Here is a 20,103-nt window from a genome sequence, read left to right on the forward strand (position 1 = left end):
GAGTTACTTTAGTAAAGTACTTTCAGTAACTACTATTAGCACATTGAGGAAAAAATGCATGCATTTAAAACCTTAAGTAAAAGCATTATCCTTCATACTGTAATGTACTTAAGGTATGAAGAGTAAAAGTAGCAAATACATAGCAGAATACATTTTGTTTCTGCAGAAATGTATTCTGCAGAAACAACTATATGATGGTCTTGCATTAGTATTACTGCTTCACTACAATGTACTGTATGTTGCATTTTACTTCTGAATATGTTACATTTAAAATACTTTATATAGGCCTACTGTTGGGCAGTTTAATGTACAACAGTGCATGATATTGTAAAGGACCATGTTTTTGTATTGTAGCTGTCCTATGAGAGAAAATATCATTTGTATGTGAATACTTATGGAATGTATTTTGTTACACTCCACCACTTTGTCATTTTGAAGATGAAACGAACAAAGTTTATTGCTAACGTTTGTAGGTGAACTTTTTATATTCAGCTGCATAAAACTAAACAGGGTTGAAAACCTGTTTAAATATGTTCACCATGGTCCATTTATGTACATAATCAATAATAGAATAAACGACATAAAATCACATTTTGGTAAGATATAAGTCGACATTTAATCGCTTTATATTTTGTATTTTTTTCACGTCATTACAATATTAAAGTAAGTCTTACATTTAAAGTGTAATTCGGTAAATTAAAGGTCAAAAACTAACAATTCAGGCTCCAGTTATTTTCGTTTTCATTAACAAATAGGCTAACATATATGGCAGCTCTCTTCTCACCGTTGCCACGCGACAGGAGCATTAATCGGGAACACCTGCTGGCGCAATCAGGAAATTCCCGGAGCTTCCTTCGAAGGCCGTGTCGGCCGCATCCTTCGAAGGACCCGGACCCGGTCTTTGAATTGGGACACAGCTCATTGCATCCGACACGTTTTCTCACTGACATGCCCCCAACTCGGAAACTCTGGGCTTAAAGGGGTCATATGATGCTATTTTAAAGATCATTATTTTGTGTATTTTGTTTAACAGAATATGTTGACATGCTTTAATGTTCAAAAACCACATTATTTTTAAAATACTGTACATTATTGTAGGTCCTCTATATGCCTTATTCAGCCCGCCGCCATTTTGATTCGAAAACGAGGCTGTGAGGGTAAACAGGAAATCACAACAACAGGACATGGCTGTGTGGACTACAAACCTGTCATGCCTTCCTCCTCTTACTCTCAATGTTGTGGAGTCACGGGCGGATGAAGGATAAAAAATTCCCAGGTCTATCCTCCTGAAGGGTTACAGCAACTGGATCGAAGGTTATATCCACTATGTTGAAGGTAAAAAGATACCTTTTCGACTTTCTTGTGAGGTTAGCATGCTGCATAGAAGATCGCGATAGAGCTAATGTTGCCGAACGATCTAACGTTACATACTGATTGTATGTGCTAACATTAGCCTCTTAGCCAATTCAAAGTGTTGAACTGTAGTGTTTGATGTCCATGATACCTGTGGTTTACAGTGAAGAGAAACGAAGCAGGCTGTAGTGTTAGGGCCCGGTCCTTTCGCTCGATGCGAAAGAACGAGGCGCCTTACAACATAAAGGTATTTTGTGTTGTTGTAAGCAAATTTCTACACCCTCCATGTTCAGGACGGTTCAAGTTAGGTTCAAGGTTTGGTCCTTAGTTTGTTTTTGGACCTTGTTTGTTCGTTCGTTCATACTAAATACCAGGTGTTTCTAGTAAGCCGTGTCATAATACAATGCAACTTGTTACGGGTGACATGAATATGGTCTCAAGTAGTTTTTCTGATGTATAATGTTGTAATTTTAACAATCCACGTTTTCTGAAGTTCTTTGTCCTGTGGAAATTTGTGAAAAGATGTATTCTCTTTATTTTGACGGCTAAACGATCGACATCCCGGTACACAACAATACGCCATAGTGAACTCTGCTGGACTGCTATCCCTCACAGCCTCGTTTTCGAATCAAAATGGCGGCGGGCTGAATAAGGCATATGCTCCGCCTCTCTCAAACACGTCGTTTTCAACAAAGCCCCCTCCTTCCGACAAGCGCAGTCTGCTCTGATTGGCCAGCTGACCCAGTGCATTGTGATTGGCCGAACACCACAAGCACGCGTCGGAAATGTAACGCCTCTTACCATAATCGCAGCTTCAGCTTTCAAAGTAAATATCAAGACAGTTAATAATGTTGTTAATTTTACCATCAGTTCAAGCCCGAAAGGGCAACAGAGTCACGTGACAGACACAGTGATGATGCAGTACACGAGCCGCGGTTAAAACAGCTGACGTGCTATGATTTCTGACAGGCAGTTCACTCTCCTGTGATGTGACCCTGTTCCCCTCACACACACACACACACACACAGGGCGCGTTACTCTGCGCTGCGCAAAACTCCGCATTTGAACAGTCAATAGCAAATACTTAAACTAATAACAAAACATACTTACAGTCGCTGATTCAGAAGCGCCAGATTGTCATAGCAAAGTCGGAATTGACCTTTTGTTTTTTTCGAAATAGCCTTAAACAGCCAGCCTTGTACTCTTCTAGGTTCAAAAAACTGTCGTCCATAAAATGCGTTGTACAAATTCGAACATCTGGGTTGTGCTGTTCTGTTGTAAATAAATCTTAACCAATGATTCCTAATTGCATCTACTTCCGGAAGGCCAAATAAAGTGCTTATGCTTTCGCACTGAATCACACAGCGTCTCCCTGACATGGGTGCATCAACACGACTGCTGATCTTGAAACCATGCCTTCTTTCTTTGCGTGCTAATTTGGGCGGCATTATGCTAATATTTCCACATAGTGACGTAGATATGTGGGGGCGTGTTAGAACGAGCCATTTTAGGTAGGCGTGGTTGACTCTTAACTTTTATAAAGAATATCTCTTTGGATTTGAGACTTTAGTCTTTGCAACTTTACAGATCTTCTTTATGCACCAAGAGCTTGTAACACTCCAAAGAGAAAGGAAAACTTGAAATCGCATCATATGACCCCTTTAAAGAAAATGTAGAGTTTCCCACTCATAATAACGACTTTGGGGTGGCGTTCATATGCGTTCAACTCGTAAATACAGGTGCATCTCAATAAATTAGAATGTCGTGGAAAAGTTCATTAGACAATGTCAGAGGCGTCTTACCTTGGCTAAGGAGAAGAAGAACTGGACTGTTGCCCAGTGGTCCAAAGTCCTCTTTTCAGATGAGAGCAAGTTTTGTATTTCATTTGGAAACCAAGGTCCTAGAGTCTGGAGGAAGGGTGGAGAAGCTCATAGCCCAAGTTGCTTGAAGTCCAGTGTTAAGTTTCCACAGTCTGTGATGATTTGGGGTGCAATGTCATGGTGTTGGTCCATTGTGTTTTTTGAAAACCAACATCACTGTACCCATTTACCAAGAAATTTTGGAGCACTGCTTGATTGGCCTGCAAACTCGCCTGACCTGAACCCCATAGAGAATCTATTGGGTATTGTCAAGAGGAAAATGAGAAACAAGAGACCAAAAAAGGCCACTGTCAAAGAAACCTGGGCTTCCATACCACCTGAGCAGTGCCACAAACTGATCACCTCCATGCCAGGCCGAATTGAGGCAGTAATTAAAGCAAAAGGAGCCCCTACCAAGTATTGAGTACATGTACAGTAAATGAACATACTTTCCAGAAGGCCAACAATTCACTAAAAATGTTTTTTTTTATTGGTCTTATGAAGTATTCTAATTTGTTGAGATAGTGAATTGGTGGGCTTTTGTTAAATGTGAGCCAAAATCATCACAAGTAAAAGAACCAAAGACTTAAACTACTTCAGTCTGTTTGTATTGAATTTATTTAATACACGAGTTTCACAATTTGAGTTGAATTACTGAAATAAATGAACTTTTCCACGACATTCTAATTTATTGAGATGCACCTGTACGATCTATCCGACATGACATGAACGCACCATAAGAACCATTTTGATAACTCATTTGATCGATTCATTAAAAAGTGAGTTGTTCATTTGCGAATCAGGTAGCCTACCGCTGGTTCTTACTTCTTAGTCTAAACGTACGACATATTGTTAATATTGTTGTCACAGAAAAACGTTACGCTAAGCCATTGTCAACTATGTAGCCCTTAATACTGAGCTCAATGACGGTGAGAGTGACATATGTTCTTTGACTATGATTTTGTAGCCTATATGAATAGGCTTAAAATGGGTAAACTTGCACTCTTCCCATTTTATTGCAAATTATAAATTATAATTATTATTATGAATACAACATACATAAATATCTGTTGTAATGACCAACAACTGTCGGTTAAACTCACCGTTCTGTGATTTAAAAACATTGTCCATATGTTGCTTATGCACAACTCGAGCTCTTCACAGCTGAATGGAGTTCAGGAGTTGACACATCACTGAACAGGTTTCATTGAGGTCACGTGCTTCTAATTTGTGTGCTCTTGTAGTCTCAGAATCCAGTAGAGGACAGTAAAACATTACACGTTGCTTTCTTTGAGTTTGGTTTTATTGGCCATTGGACAGTGTTGATACACACATTTGATTTTCATAATAATAATAATAATACAATTAAATTAATGAAATGAGCATACTAAGGGTAAATACTGTTTTATAATTGATCTGGATTTATTTGATATTGTTTGTTTCAGGTTCATTTTACTGTGAAAAACCAGAATTACAAATCTTAATTTACAAAATAATAAAATATTTTACTATGATTTGTCATTTTGTTATTGTGTCCTATTCCTTAGATTTTTATTTGGATGATTTATTCAGATTGACTGATATACTGGGGGAATACACTTCCCTTTTAAGTTGTAGGCCTACAGTTTTCAAGTGTTGGTGTAATTCTTGCTTAGCTACACATATCAATAGCCCACATCTTTTATATTAAAGTTGTCTTGGAGGAGAGGTTTCAGTCACTTATACTGAACTTAAATATGATATGGATAAATGGTAACATTTACATTACAGAGACAACTGAACATTTATCAGTTTGTTTTTCTAAGATGTTTCTAATTAAAATAAGCTTTTTCTGCTTCTCTGCTTTGTGTGAAGCATATGAGTACAATTGATTTGTATGATAGTAATTAGATATGTAATGTGAAAAGCAGGATTTCCACTGATGATTTTCATATGGAAGATTGTGTAGTTAACTAGATTTTTTTTAAAATAACAGTAACTCATTGCAAACCCCTTTTTTTGTTCTCCTGTCAGCAGGTCTCAGAAGCATCTGCAGAAGATTGTCAGTAGGGAGGTTTTTGTACAGCATGTTTTTACTGTGTGAATACCCAATTGTCACTGATCTTATGGATACTCTTACAGTAATAATCTCCTGCATCTTCAAGCTGAGCATCATTTATAGTCAGAGTGAAATCAAGACCATTTCCTCCAGAGTGAAAACTGCCTCCACCGTTCATTCTAGACGGAGCACTTGAAGGCTTCATTGTTGTATAATATATGAGGAGTTTAGGGGGTTCATCTGGCCTCTGAAGATACCAGAAGATGTAGTAATCTTTGGATACTGAGCCTGATGGATTCCTATAAACTACAGTGTTGACCTTACAATCAATGGAGACTGTTTGACCGAGCTGAACTGATTCAGCCTCAGACTGAGTCACGACAACCTGCCCAAAAGAACCTGTGAGAGAAAGAAAACTAAATTAAAATACTAAGTGCATAAAAATTTTTTATTTCAGTATGATTTGAAAAGGAAATTACCTTGGATGCAGTAAAATGCCCAGATGAAGAGAATCATATTGGCTTGTGATTTAGAGCTATTCTAGGACCTTTTCAAAGTTTTGACAGGACTATAAACACTCAGAGCATTGAGGCATGAGCTGCCAATGCAAAACATTTTTACAGTGGAAAAACCCTTCCTGAACTGAAGTATCTTCTCACTCATATGACAATTAGCTTTGTAATATATACATATTTGAATTATAGGTTAATCATATAGTTTAATTAAAATTTGTCTGGTTATCTCAAAAAAGGTTTTTTGCTGTGAATGAGAAGAAATTATTGTGGTGGATTTTTGTTGGAGGAACCAACCTGAATGTTAAAAGTAAGTGCAGAATGAAATAAGGTGGATAAACAGTAACGAAATGTGGACCTGAACAGATCAGGTAGCAATGTAGTATATATAATAAAAAAGACTAAATGCCTAAATATTATTTTACATGAAAGTATAGGTGCTTTTTTTTGTTCTTGAGAGTGCGGTAGTGTTTGTATTAGCATTATTCTTAGTAATATAATTCTATAGTATTTTTTTTCTAGTAGTAGATTTGGGACATTATTAAAATTAAACAGGTTTGATTATGCAGCTTTATCTTACTATCAGTTGTGAATAGCAAACTGGTTAGTGTCAGTGTCAGTTTTAGTGCAGGAGGTTTTTGTACAGCTGGTGATTGGGTTTGTATCACTGTGGCGCACGTTCGGTGGAGGCACCCGACTCTCAGTTGGAAGTAAGTAAATCTCTTTCTATTTTAAAAATGAAACACTAAATTAAAATAACAAGAGAGGATTTGTTTGTATTTAAAACACATTTTTAAAAATAATACCCATGACTAATATAAGAATAAATAATTGAAAAGTTTTGCTCTGGTGTGACAATATCAAACACATGCACACTTTTCTTATTTCTTCTTCAGACCGATTTAAAACAGCCAATTTTTTTATTATTGGTCATTTATCCATCAGAATGGTAAATTGTCTTTGACAAACAGTGTTTTCATTTAGCATAAAATAGAAAGTTAATGTCTGTATGAGTATGCAGTCTTTCACTCACCTTTACAAATCTATTTTAATACATTTTATTATGCGTCAATATAGTAAGACAGCTTAGGAATTATAGAAAGTTCATATTATTTAATTATTTTTAATAATTATTAAATGTAAAATAATCATTAAAAGTTTTTAATAATTCTAGATTAATGAAAACATTTTTAATGAAATGCTTTTAATGAATGTCACATATATGTCTTCATCTGATGTAGCTGTAACTGTAAGTAGCACAGTGAATTTTTAATAAGAAATAACTTAATAATTTGAACAAATTAAAAGTAGAAACCTGAAATGTTGAAGATAACCATGCCTACAGCTCAAACAGTACAGCACGGTGCTAGCAACACCAAGATCATGGGGTTGATTCCAAGGGAAAGCATAAACTGATAAAGTATACCTGGAATGCAATTTAAGTTGCTTTGCATAAAAGTGTCTGCCAAATTAATTAATATCAAATTATATTATGATTGTTTTATGTGTTTGTGTGTGTGTGTGTGTACTTGTTTTGATATTTGTGAGAACCAAACGTCCTCACTTATATTGTGAATTACTTTGACAACCCACTAGTGTGATGACATTTTACTGGTCTTCACTATTAAAAAGTCTTATAGATCAGCCAAAATATTTTTTAATTTAAATGTAGTGTTCTACAAATGTTTCTGTAATGGATAAGTTTAGGGGTAGGGGTTGGGTTAGGTGATAGCAAATATCATTAACCTGATAAAATCAATAGAAGTCTATGCAATGTCCTGGGTGTGATTGCTAAAGAAATGTGTTTTTACAGGATGTTGCACTTGAGATCTGCTTGATTAACTCTGAATCTCTTAAAGGGAAGTGAAAGACACTCAGAAAGACTGATAGAGCTGTTTTTCAGAAGAATGAAACATCACAGTTTCCATCTGTGTCTCTCTTTAGCTGCGGCTCGTCCCGCTCTCACAGTGCTGCCTCCCTCCAGAGACGAGCTGCAGCAGGGTAAGGCTACAGTGCTGTGTGTGGCCAGTAAGGGATTCCCCTCTGACTGGAAGCTGAGCTGGAAGGTGGACGGCAGCAGCAGGAGCTCTGGTGTCAATCTGAGTCCCAGTCAGCTGCAGAAGGATGGACTGTACAGCTGGAGCAGCAGCCTGAGCCTCACTGAGAGTGAGTGGAGCAGAGCAACAACCGTCAGCTGTGACGCCACGCACCCGTCCCACAATGCAGTGACCAACAGCCTCGACACACAGCAGTGCAATGACCAGTGAAATACACACACACAGTCCTAAATCAGCCAATGCTCAGCAACTAATCTTTCATGCTGTTAGTCTATTGTTCAGATATGCTTATCTGTTGTAATTCTACAACTGCAATGCTATTAATGTTTTGCTGCCAAATAAATGCATTTTGTCTTAAACGTGGTGCTGAATTACTACAAAAATATGAAATGCTGTACCATTTTTATTGGTGTTTTTTTAGGACATGTAATATTGTGATGAGCAGCCTAGAGAATATTTTAATATTGAAAATATAAATTACACCAAAACAGATATTTATTTTAACATTGCATTTTAATCATTATATTTCAATTAAAAAAAATGTTTTGGCTGCATTTAATTAATGAAATATTTTATTTTTTATTATTAGTAGTATTAGTAGTTATTAGTTTATTATTTTTAGTATGTTATTTCAATATCTAAAATAAGATATTTGAAAAATCTCATTGACAGTAATATGACTTTAATGATCATTTTTAGCTTATTTTACGTAATTACATTAAAATTGGGGCAAATAGACTGGAATTTTCACATGGGTGTCAGGATTTATGCATTTGAACAGGATGAATGAACAAAATTAATGAATTCATCACAGAATCATATTAGATTGATTAAATATTCTGTTCATACTGAGGAATTAATTTCTCATGTAATAGAAATTAGTACATAGTTACTGAGTACATTCACTGTGGCATTAGACTGAGGAGGTGTATGTATGATGTTGTTTCACTGTGTGAACACCATTTTAGAATAAATGTATGTTTAGCATACATACATATCCAGAATAATTTCCACTCAACCTGACTGAAATTCCAGATGCAAAGTTACTTGTATTGTAAATCAGGCGTTTAGGAGCTTTCAGAATTTCCTGCTTTAACAGACAGACTCAGGAGTCTGGACCTCTTGAAGAGACACTGAGAGAGAGAGAGCAAAAGGTGTTTAAAGTGTTACTTTAAATATATATTATGAGATGTTGACATAATTTATAAAAATATTTGCAATTAAAAAAGGAAAAAGCACAAGCTTTGCAAAGATAAATACTAAATGCCCTGATAATGTGGAAAAATAAGTTTGAACCTTGTGCAAGCAGACCCAGTGTAGCCAGAATTAGTAAAAGAGACATGATTGTGACTCAACACACAGTTTTGTGTGTGAAGCTGTAAACATGCAAAACACTCTCCACACAGACTCCTGTCAGGAAATGTACAGAATAAATTAAGTGGAAGTGGAATAAATGCTGAATGAATCACATTATAAATGTGAACCAGAAAAAATTAGACAGCATTTTAGAAAATCGATTTTACAAAATCTTTTCATATTGTAGATTTTGTTCTGAGAAAAATAGGGTTGTGAAATAAATGATCACATTCCCTAATATTTAATTATTAATAACTAAATCATGGAAGAGCATTCAATTATGCATATACTGGAAGACATTTATATGTAATTAAATCTATGACATTATTAATATTGTATTGCTTGTATTTTTATTTAATTACATACAACACAAGTCATTTCTATATACAGGCGTACATTTGGGAAATTATCTATGACATAAATGGGTATGCTGCATTATCTTACAAAAATAATTAGGTACAAAATTAACTAGAATGTGAAATGAGATAGAATGTGAAATTTATTTTCATTTCATTGGTTTTGGCCATGAGCTTTTCTTTATCATCTGTGAGTCAGTGAGGTGAATAATGATCTTCAACATCAACATCTGCAGAAGCTCAAAGCTGCAGCGCTGCTCTATCACCCAAGGAGGTTTTTGTACAATGCTTTTACACTGTGTGAACACCCAGTCTGTGGTCCCAGAGTCTTTTTTTATACCATGTTCACTCTGACAGTAATAAAATCCTGAATCTTCAGGCTGGACTCCACTGATGGTCAGAGTAAAAGCTGTGTCCCTTCCACTGCCACTGAATCTAGAAGAAACACCTGAAGCTCTGTCTGATGTGTAATAGATCAGGAGTTTAGGAGCTTCTCCAGGAATCTGATGGTACCAGGACATGCAATCCTGAGAGGTATCTTTTTTAATACAGTTTACTGCTGGTTTGTGATTACACTGAATAGTGACAGTCTGATCAGGCTTCACTGTTTGATCTTCAGATTGAGTCACAATCTGCCCCACAGAACCTGAAGAGAGACACAGAAAACACTGTAAAATAATATAAAACTGATGAGCACATTTAAAATCACACTTACTAGTAATCTGCCAGGTTGAGCACACAATGTTTCTAACTGTTGCACTAAAAAGACTAAGCATTCTTTCCCATTCAACAGATCATACATAATGACAATGAAGGACTTGACTTGAAGATCAAAACATAGTTAAAGGTCAGTGTTAATGTAATTTGTACTGCACATGCTCGGGTAAAATGGCAAAAAATAAGAATTTAAGTTAATTAATGCATATATTTGCAGGAAATTAAGTCTAAACTAAATCTTGATCTCAGCACCTGAGAATCTGTGGATTGCTTATTTTCTAGTTTTCTGTAAATCAGCTGATGATATGAATTTCTATAGGCATTTACTTACTCCAGGTGCAGGTGGTGAGTGTCCAAATAATGACGGTTATCAAAGTCATGTTTGCTTTAGGATCTGTTATCAAGAAGGAGAGCTGTCAGTCATAAAATCATTAAGTCACAGATCTATAAAGACCTCCAGGGCACTGTAGCATGAAGTTTAATGCAAAGTGTCTTCACAATGTAAATGTTCTTTCTGAGAACAACAACCTCTCGTACTGTCAAGGAACAAATTTCAATTGTTAATCTAGCTGAGCAGGTAATTTTGATTTAATGATTCCTTAAAGACATACCATTTTTGTCTCTTACCAGGACTGTAACTTGCAGAAAGATTCAGCATTCTTATCAACCTATAATTTCCCTATTATTTGTGCTGAAGTTTATGACGAGAGTTTCTTTAGCACACACAATGAATGTTCCAGAACTAACAAATGATGTTCATCCAGGAACAAGATGTTGATCATGATGTCTGACTTCACATACCATTTAAATACCAACAATTCTACAAAATTAAATGAAAACTGTTACATGTTTGATCATTACTTTTATAATATATATTATGAAATAAAGCAGGGGTGCCCAATCCTGTTCCTGGAGATCTACCTTCCTTCAAAGTTCATTTCCAACCCTGATGAAACCAACTAATTAGGATCTGAAGGAGCACTTGATAATTACAGACAGGTGTGTTTGATCAGGGTTGGAACTGAACTCTGCAGGTAGATGATCTCCAGGAACAGGATTGGGCACCCCTGAAATAAAGTATAATGTACATGTTGTGGTTGTGAGGAGCATGACATACTCACATGACATTCTCACATTTTAAAATTGAAAATATAATTAAAAAGAGAATTATGGCAGTGACTTTCCGTCCATATAAGCTGCGAATGCTTCGCATACCCAGGCCATTTGAGAGAATAAGTTCACGGGATAATTAATATAAACATGATTATAAGTTGATCCCTTGTCATTTGAAATGTAACTTAAAGCTTAAAGAGGTAGGAATAAGTACATAAAATGATTTATTTGCCAAACGGGAGTAATTTTCTGTGAATCTACGTCAGTTGCGGTTGCTTCCGGGCGAGCGGATTCTCCGCAGCTTTTAAAAAAAATGTTTTTATTATGCAATAGAAGAACAGCAAATACAATTACAAAGACAAGAACAAAAGACAATAAGGGTCACAAACAATACTCCAAAGCATACTATGTTAGCTTGTAAGACTTACACCACGAAAGAGTCTTACATGCAATAGAATTATTTGAGTTTCTTAAAGAGTTTACATACACATCAAAATCTTTCCTGAAAATAGGGAGTTTTCTTTGAAAATTTACACTTATGAATGTAAAATTTAGCAAGATATAGCAATAGATTAATAATACATTTATAGTGAGAAGGGTCTAAATTCAAAGAGCAACCAAAATTTTGGGGGTTATACAAAAGTTTGGATATAAATATTTGTTAACAAAATGGGAAAAGTCAACCCAGAACACTTTAGAATAAGCACAGTCCCAAAACAAATGATTGAATGTTTCTTCAGACTGAAGGCAAAAGGAGCAATAGGGGGAAATACTATTGTTAAATTTAGCAAGTTTATAATTTACCGGATAACAATTATGGATAATTTTGATAGAGACTTCAACAACTTTATTAGATAAGAAGAATTTTTGTCGAAGAAGCCAAAACTCTTCCCATTCTATATCACTAAATATGTTATTCCAAAAACTCACACAAGCAGGAAAAGAAATCTGAGATCTATTAATAATTGAACGAATGTCTTTGTTTGACATGGTATTGAGAAGACTTTGGTCAACAAATAAGTTAGTGTTGATTCTCGGCAGCTTTCTCGTCTCCGCTCTGTTGCTATGACTCGTCATGATTATAGCGCCTTCTCATTGGTTTACTGGCCTGCGGCTGATTTCATGCGCGAGGTAAAGATGAAGCAGAAAAATGTGCTGTTGCTGTCAGATCTCGGTTGCCGAAAATCACTTTGTGCTTGATGCAAAACCAACTCGACTAAATCAAAAGAAAAAAACACTGTAACTGTATTTTTATGTTTCAGTCCACTGAAAACATATCTTTTTACATTTTTGGTCATAGACAAGGTATGCATGTTGAAGATATAACCTACGTTATTGTCAACATGCCTAATTGGTAAATACATTTTTTTATATAAAAATGTGGGCTATATACAATTTTAATAATAAAAAACATCAGGAAAAGAAAGAAACATGAATCCTCTGAACATTTTGAACATTAACATGCTATTGTTCGTGTCGTTAAAGTCCTTCTCTGATTTTATTGTTGTTTGCCATGTTGCAAAGTTACTTGGCAATACTTTAAAGATATTATTATTTTGGGTATTTTGCATGGTCTGTTACTGGAGTAGTGTCACCTGGGAGTTTTAACTCATATTCACTCAAATTAAAAAAAGAAAATAAATAAAATAAAAAACCTTTAGCGGATGCATATACATATGGAGCGGGGGAGTCCCTCATCTCCCTCTGAATATTACGCAGGCCTATCATAACGTAACTACGTGTAAACGTTATTTGGTGGTTTTTACTTGGACAACCAGCTATATTTTTTCTAGCATTCGAATAACAATGGATAAACCTGAAACGATAGAAGAAGGATTGGAGATGAATTTCATTTACAAATAAGGTAGGAAATAAAAGTAGCATACTTTTAAATCGACACCTGCCATGGTGTTTCTTATTTGTCATCTGTGATCCCTCTTTGAGTGCGTCCTAAAAGCTGATGGGAGGGGTGGGGGCTCTTGGAATTTTTTCATTGTCTAATTTCATGTTCATATACAGATTAATGGGATGTGTTTTATACATGCTGCATTTGAACAGTTATTGCAGCCTATGAATCTTGAATCTTGAAAGTTGTAGAATCTTGACAACTGAGTCAAAGATAATTGGAGATCATTGACATAAGGCTAACTTTCTTCATTTCTATTCTTTTCAGCTGAAATAATGACAATTAAAATTTCATGAACAGACTGAATAATTAAAATCTTACCCACTGTTGTTTAAAATGGTACAAATTATGGCACATAGCTTGTGTTATTGTCTTTAGGGTTAAAACAATTAAAAGGATAAATGTAAGAATATGTTTGGTTACAAACAGAGCCAGAATATGTTTATTCAAATTTCATTCATACTGAACTAACTAGTGAGTAAGATTAATTATGATATTGCTATTGTGAACTCAGCATTCACATATTTTCAGTGTGTCAGACTGAGGGAGGTTTTTGTACGATGCTGTTTCACTGTGTGCACACTCCACCACCATAATACCCCATACAGTAATAATCTCCTGCATCCTCAGGCTGGACTCCACGTATGTTCAGTGTGAAATCATTTCCAGAATAAGTTCCACTGAACCGGTCTGAAACTCCAGATGCAAGATTGCTGGCATCGTAGATCAGGAGTTTAGGAGCTTCTCCAGTTTTCTGCAGATACCAGCTCATGTCATCACCAACTCCGCTGGTCCCAGTGCAGCTGATAGAGACAGAATCTCCTGCTTTAACAGACAGAGACTCAGGAGACTGAACCTCTTCGTGAGACACTGAGAGAGACAACAAAAACAAAATTATAAAACCATTCAACTAAATACACTACAAAATAAAAAGCAAAGCACACATTCAAATCTTTAAATAAATTCCAGTTTTTTTTTGTCATAATGTAAAAATATATTTTTGTACCTTGAGCAAGTGTCCACAGCATCAGAATAAGAGAAATCATTGTTTCACACATGTTGGTGTCACACACTAATAATCATCAGTGGAGTTTTAAGCGCAGTGTTCAGTTAATATGCAAAACACTTGCAAAACACATTCAGATGCATCCTGGAATTTACCTCAAAAACAATACAAATACATTTTGCAGCATTTTATTTATTAACCATTTATTTCTATTTTTGACGTGAATGAATTCAAATGTATTATATTTCCCTTTAAGAGATTCAGAGTTAATCAAGCAGATCTGAAGTGCAGCAGTCCATAAAAACACATTTACTGACTCATAATATTCAGATTTTAGATAATCAGTATTCATTATAATATATGGTAAAACTTAATAATAAGGTTTCATTTGTTCACCTGAACCTTAGAAAACTATAGTTAACACAAACTAACACTGGTTAGTTGAAAGCATTTATTAATCTTAGTTAATGTTAAATTCAACATATACTTAAATAAAAAAGTTTTGTAAAAAACTATTTAGTGGATCTGAGCTAACATGAACTATAATTTTTATTAATGAATGATTAACATATGAAATGTATTGTTCATTGTTAGTTGGCTAATGCATTAGGTTAGTGTAAAAAAACAAGATGTATAACTATATCAGACTAAAATGTACATATGTCTGATTTTAAATATCTAGCTCTCAGATTCTGATTTGTAATAGCATACTCCGAATTTAAAAAGAAAATTATTTTGTTTTATTCAATAAATATTTCACAGAAAATTAAGATTTTGTGTTTTGTTTCTTTATTAAAATATCCAAGTATAAAAGAAAAAAAAATTTCGTTACACAACGAATCATTAGACATTTAGATTTATAATTTGATATTTAACAATATATTTAGATTTTTATATTTGTTTAGTGTCCAATTATAGAGTAATGTAACTGACATCTGAAACAAGAGTAAGGTATATTTCCCATGTGAAACAATTAAATTATAATTTACCATTTAGATAAATTATCGACTGTGGTCATGTTACACATTGTAATTTTTTTTTAAATCCTAGTTTGTTCTCATATCTCTTGTTCTGTAGTTTTCTTTTTTTATATAAATATTTTGTAAAATAGAAAGAGATTTACTTACTTCCAACTGAGAGTCGAGTGCCTCCACCGAAAGTCCACACTGTATTAGAATAAGTCCCCTTACAGTAATATTCTCCTTCATCCTCAAGCTGGACTTGACGTATGTTTAGCATAAATTCATATCCAGAATAAGTTCCACTGAACCTGTCTGAAATTCCAGATGTAAGTTTACTTGTATAGTAAATCAGAAGTTTAGGAACTTTTCCAGGTTGTAGCAGATACCAGCAGTGTTGGGGGTAACGCATTACAAGTAACGCAAGTTACATAATCAGATTACTTTTTTTAAGTAACTAGTAAAGTAATGCATTACTTTTTAATTTATTAGGAAATATCTGAGTTACGTTTTCAAATAAGTAATGCCAGTTACTTTGTTTTCCCATGTATTGACTGAGAGCTCTTCTGTCCCCATGTTGAGAGAAATCGGGAGTAAGTACAGAGGTGTTGTGTGAACATGATGTTACTGTAATTCTAGACAAAATATAAACATGTATTTACTCATCTCACCTGCACAAAAACAGATTCAGTATTCCTCGAAATGAATAAAAACAGTCAAATGCAAACTCAGAATATTATACAAACCTGCAATAATTAAATATGTTAAATAAGACACATATCATTTATGCATTTAATCCCATTTTATTAACCAATGCTACTAACCTTAGATGATCCAAATCAACCATACTAATAAGCAAAAATGACACATTTGTGTTTCATTTTTATTGCTGAATAGTGTTGAACTTTCTTCTCCTGCATCAATATTCTTCATGCAATTAGTTTGAGCTGCGCCCTCTACAGACATGAATTTACATTTCCTTCAGCCTGAGGCGTATTTATTTCACTTTTGGTGGGCTTTTACATTTGTAATAGGAGATTTTTTTAATATTAAAAACAAACTAACAAGCCCTGCCCAGTTTAAAAGGTAACTCAAATGTAACGTAATACGTTACTTTACATAAAAAGTAACTAAGTAACATAATTAGCTACTTTTTGGGGGGAGTAACGCAATATAGTAATGCATTGCTCTTAATAGTAACTTTCCCCAACACTGGATACCAGCTCATGTAATAATCAATTCCAGAAGATGCAGTGCAGCTGATAGAAGCAGAAGCTCCTGCTTTAATAGACAGAGACTCCCCATAGGAAAGAAATTATCAAAAGTGAGATCTCTTTAACATCTCAAATGTTTCTCCTAGACAGAAATGAGATTACTTTAAGATCGAATGGAGGTTTTTGCCTGAGTATTCTCAAACTTGTCTCCTGAGACAAAAACTCTAACACTCTAACACGGGATCTCTCACATTGGTCTCTTTTAAATATTTAGAATAGATCTCAACAACATCATACACTGTGCTCAGATATTTCTCCTTAGCTAAAGACTGGTGGTCTCATATTTGTCTCCTCCAATGTTTCAAACAAGTCAAGTCAAGTCACATTTATTTATATAGCGCTTTTAAGGATACAGATTGTGTCAAAGCAGCTTTACAGAATTAAATAGGAAAATAGTGTGTCAATAATGCAAAAGGGCAATAGTAAACGCTCAATTTTCAGTTAAAGGCAGTTCATCACTGAATTCAATGATTTCATCATCCAGCTCAGTTCAGTTTAAATGGTATCTGTGCAATCAGGTCGACGATATCGCTCTGGATCGCGCACATTTGTCTCCTCAAAACTTTAGAATAGATCTCAACAACATCACACGCTGTGCTCAGATTTTTCTCCTCAGCAAGAGACTCTGGATCTCGCACATTTGTCTCCTCATCCAGCGTCTCTAGCAAAGGAGAAAATCTGAGCACAGTGTGTGATGTTGTTGAGATCTCTTCTAAAGCTTTAAAAGAAACAAATGTGAGGGTGTTAGAGTTTTTGTCTCAGGAGAGAAGTTTGAGAAGCAAGAGACTCAAGCAAAAGTTTCCATTCAATCTTAAAGTAACCTCATTTCTGTCTAGGATAAATAATTGAAATGTTAAAGAGATCTCATTTTAATTTAATTTTTCTTCCCTCTGGTTAGCTTCAATGTCATTTATCCACACCATTTCAGTCAGACAATACATGCATTGTCATATTTGAAGTTGTTCAAACTTCACTGATTTAACAGAGTAAACCATAACCTAAACATAACCATGCATGCAAAAATGGGCCGTATGCAAGACAACATTTTAATGCTAAACAAAGAAGAAAAAAACAACAACAAATAAACACTGGTACACTAGTGTTACATTTGTTAAAAAAGGGTATTGCTCTTATACTAAACATCTTGCACGTGTAAGTCCTTTCTAGTTTGTTTGGAAAATGTGTATATACAATGCTGGACATTGAAGATAAATTTAAACTAGTCACCCTTGATATTCTGGCATGTTTAATGCTATTTAAATGATAGTTTTAGCATTTACAATATTAGTAAAAGTATAACTTTTCTCCTAAAATAAAACTGAAGACATCTTATGATAAAGCTTATATCTCAGTGAGACATATAAGACAATCACTCCTTAGTATCCTGAGTGTAGAGTAACCTCTGTCAGAGCCATAGCCTTGTGGGCAGCACATCGATGTGAAGGCACAACTGCACCTCAGACAGCATAACTTTAAATCCCTGCTGAAGGTACTTCCTGCTCTCGTTTCCTTCTCGCCTGTCCAATTGTTTCCTGTCTATACTCCTACTGTCCTGACCATTGAAGGTGAAAAACCCCATTGCAATAAAAAAGCAACCTTTGAGCAGTAAAACATTTTTATAATGGAGGCTTGCAAGAGATTACAGCAAGACAATAAAGAGATCTCCCATGTTTCTCTCCCACTGCCATTTTGGATTCCTTTCAGATCTTTCTCATGTCTCAGTTGTGTCTACTTTTATTTCTCCTAAGGATTTTTAGGAGAAACATCTGAGACACTGTTGAGACTAAAATGGAAATACATGAGAATCACAACTACGTCTCCTGAGGTTAGAAAGAGCAACCCCTGAGCAATAAAATATTTGGAGTCTTGATAGAGATTGCAGCAAGACAATAAAGAGATATTCTATGTTTCTTCCACCACATTCTCAGGTTTGACTCTTTTTTCTCAAATATTTAAGTTTGGTCTCGTTCGGTATTGCGTATCTTGTCAGTGTCTGCGCTTGCTTGGCCATTTGTTGCGGAGAAAATAAGGAAAGTGTGTCCAGCATAATTAATTTAGTATTTTGTCAGACGGGTATAAAAAAGCTTAGTTTACCGCGACAGCCATCGCGAGACGGCCTCCTCGTGTGAAGACGGAAGAGTGTAAAGACCATCGACTCTACCATGCGACTCCACCGGGCAGGAACACCGGCAAAGGATAAGTATCGCTTTTTATTTCTCCTTTTTCCTATTACTTGTTTCGCTTCTGTTTCAGTTTTTATAACCATTTCTAACTATGTTTGAGAGCGTTTGAGAGAGGCGGGGCATAGAGGACCTACAATAATGTACAGTATTTTAAAAATAATGTGTTTTTTGAACATTAAAGCATGTCAACATATTCTGTTACACCAAATACACAAAATAATGATCTTTAAAAAAGCATCATATGACCCCTTTAATACTTCAACAAACTAAATGGAAATGAAATAATATATATATTGAATTAATAAATGTGTATGTACATATACAGTATATATATGTGTGTATGGTTGTACATACACATATGTAGTTGTTTTTTTTTGGTGTTTGGCTTAGTGTTATGTTAGAATCATTATTATACTCTTTTACCTTTTGTTCTTTAATATTTTGAATTGTTTTTAGCTTTATGTTTTGTTTTTCATTTAAATGTTAAGTTTTGAAATTTTGTTGTATGCATTTGTCATTTTTATTTAATCTCTTTATTTTTTTAAATGTGTATAGGTAGTATTTATAAAGTTTTAGCTTTTAGTTTTGGATCTGTTTTTAGTTGTTTTAATACTACAATCGATTGCTTCTGTTGTCCTCATTTGTAAGTCGCTTTGGATAAAATGCGTCTAATAAATGACTAAATAAATAAATAAATATTTCTCATGTCTCATTTGTGTCTACTTTTATTTCTCCTAAGGAATTTTAGGAGAAACATCTGAAATGCTGTTGATACTAAAATGAGAGATATGAGATTCTCATCTAAGTCTCCTGAGCTTAGGAAGATTAACCACTGAGCAATACATTTTTCCCATGGGTCAGGAGAATGTACCTCTTGATGAGACACAGAGAGAGAAATCAAAAGGTAAGTGTTACTTTAAATGCATATTTAAAAATGAAAAAATGCGTCTAATAAATGACTAAATAAATAAATAAATATTTCTCATGTCTCATTTGTGTCTACTTTTATTTCTCCTAAGGAATTTTAGGAGAAACATCTGAAATGCTGTTGATACTAAAATGAGAGATATGAGATTCTCATCTAAGTCTCCTGAGCTTAGGAAGATTAACCACTGAGCAATACATTTTTCCCATGGGTCAGGAGAATGTACCTCTTGATGAGACACAGAGAGAGAAATCAAAAGGTAAGTGTTACTTTAAATGCATATTTAAAAATGAAAAAGCACAAGCTATGCAAAGATACATACCAAATTCCCTGACAATGTAAAAAAACAAGTTTTAACCTTGTGCAAGCAGACCCAGTGAAGCCAGAATTAATAAAACAGGCATGATTGAGCACTTATCAGGATCAACTAAACGCTGGATTTTAAAAAAATATGTGGAAAAACATGATGGGCACAAAACTAAACATGAT

At 34.8% G+C, this 20,103-nt stretch overlaps 3 gene segments (V, D, J or C); 1 reads left to right on the top strand and 2 right to left on the bottom strand.

Annotated features, from left to right (window-relative positions):
- The first annotated feature begins 5,843 nt into the window (after positions 1 to 5,843).
- On the top strand, positions 5,844 to 8,077 carry LOC107565561 (Ig kappa-b4 chain C region-like). The segment is given in 3 exon segments: positions 5,844 to 5,856; positions 6,359 to 6,472; positions 7,707 to 8,077. Coding segments are annotated over 3 exon segments (450 nt in total).
- A 1,495-nt stretch (positions 8,078 to 9,572) lies between these two features.
- LOC107565572 (Ig kappa chain V-III region VH-like) lies at positions 9,573 to 11,234 on the bottom strand. The segment is given in 3 exon segments: positions 9,573 to 10,177; positions 10,580 to 10,642; positions 11,170 to 11,234. Coding segments are annotated over 2 exon segments (546 nt in total).
- A 2,572-nt stretch (positions 11,235 to 13,806) lies between these two features.
- Positions 13,807 to 14,315, bottom strand: LOC107565568 (Ig kappa chain V-I region Gal-like). The segment is given in 2 exon segments: positions 13,807 to 14,137; positions 14,274 to 14,315. Coding segments are annotated over 2 exon segments (342 nt in total).
- Positions 14,316 to 20,103: the final 5,788 nt, after the last annotated feature.

Source organism: Sinocyclocheilus grahami, unplaced genomic scaffold (assembly GCF_001515645.1).
Source record: "Sinocyclocheilus grahami isolate Dianchi unplaced genomic scaffold, SAMN03320097.WGS_v1.1 scaffold1009.1, whole genome shotgun sequence".
Taxonomy (NCBI): Eukaryota; Metazoa; Chordata; class Actinopteri; order Cypriniformes; family Cyprinidae; genus Sinocyclocheilus; species Sinocyclocheilus grahami.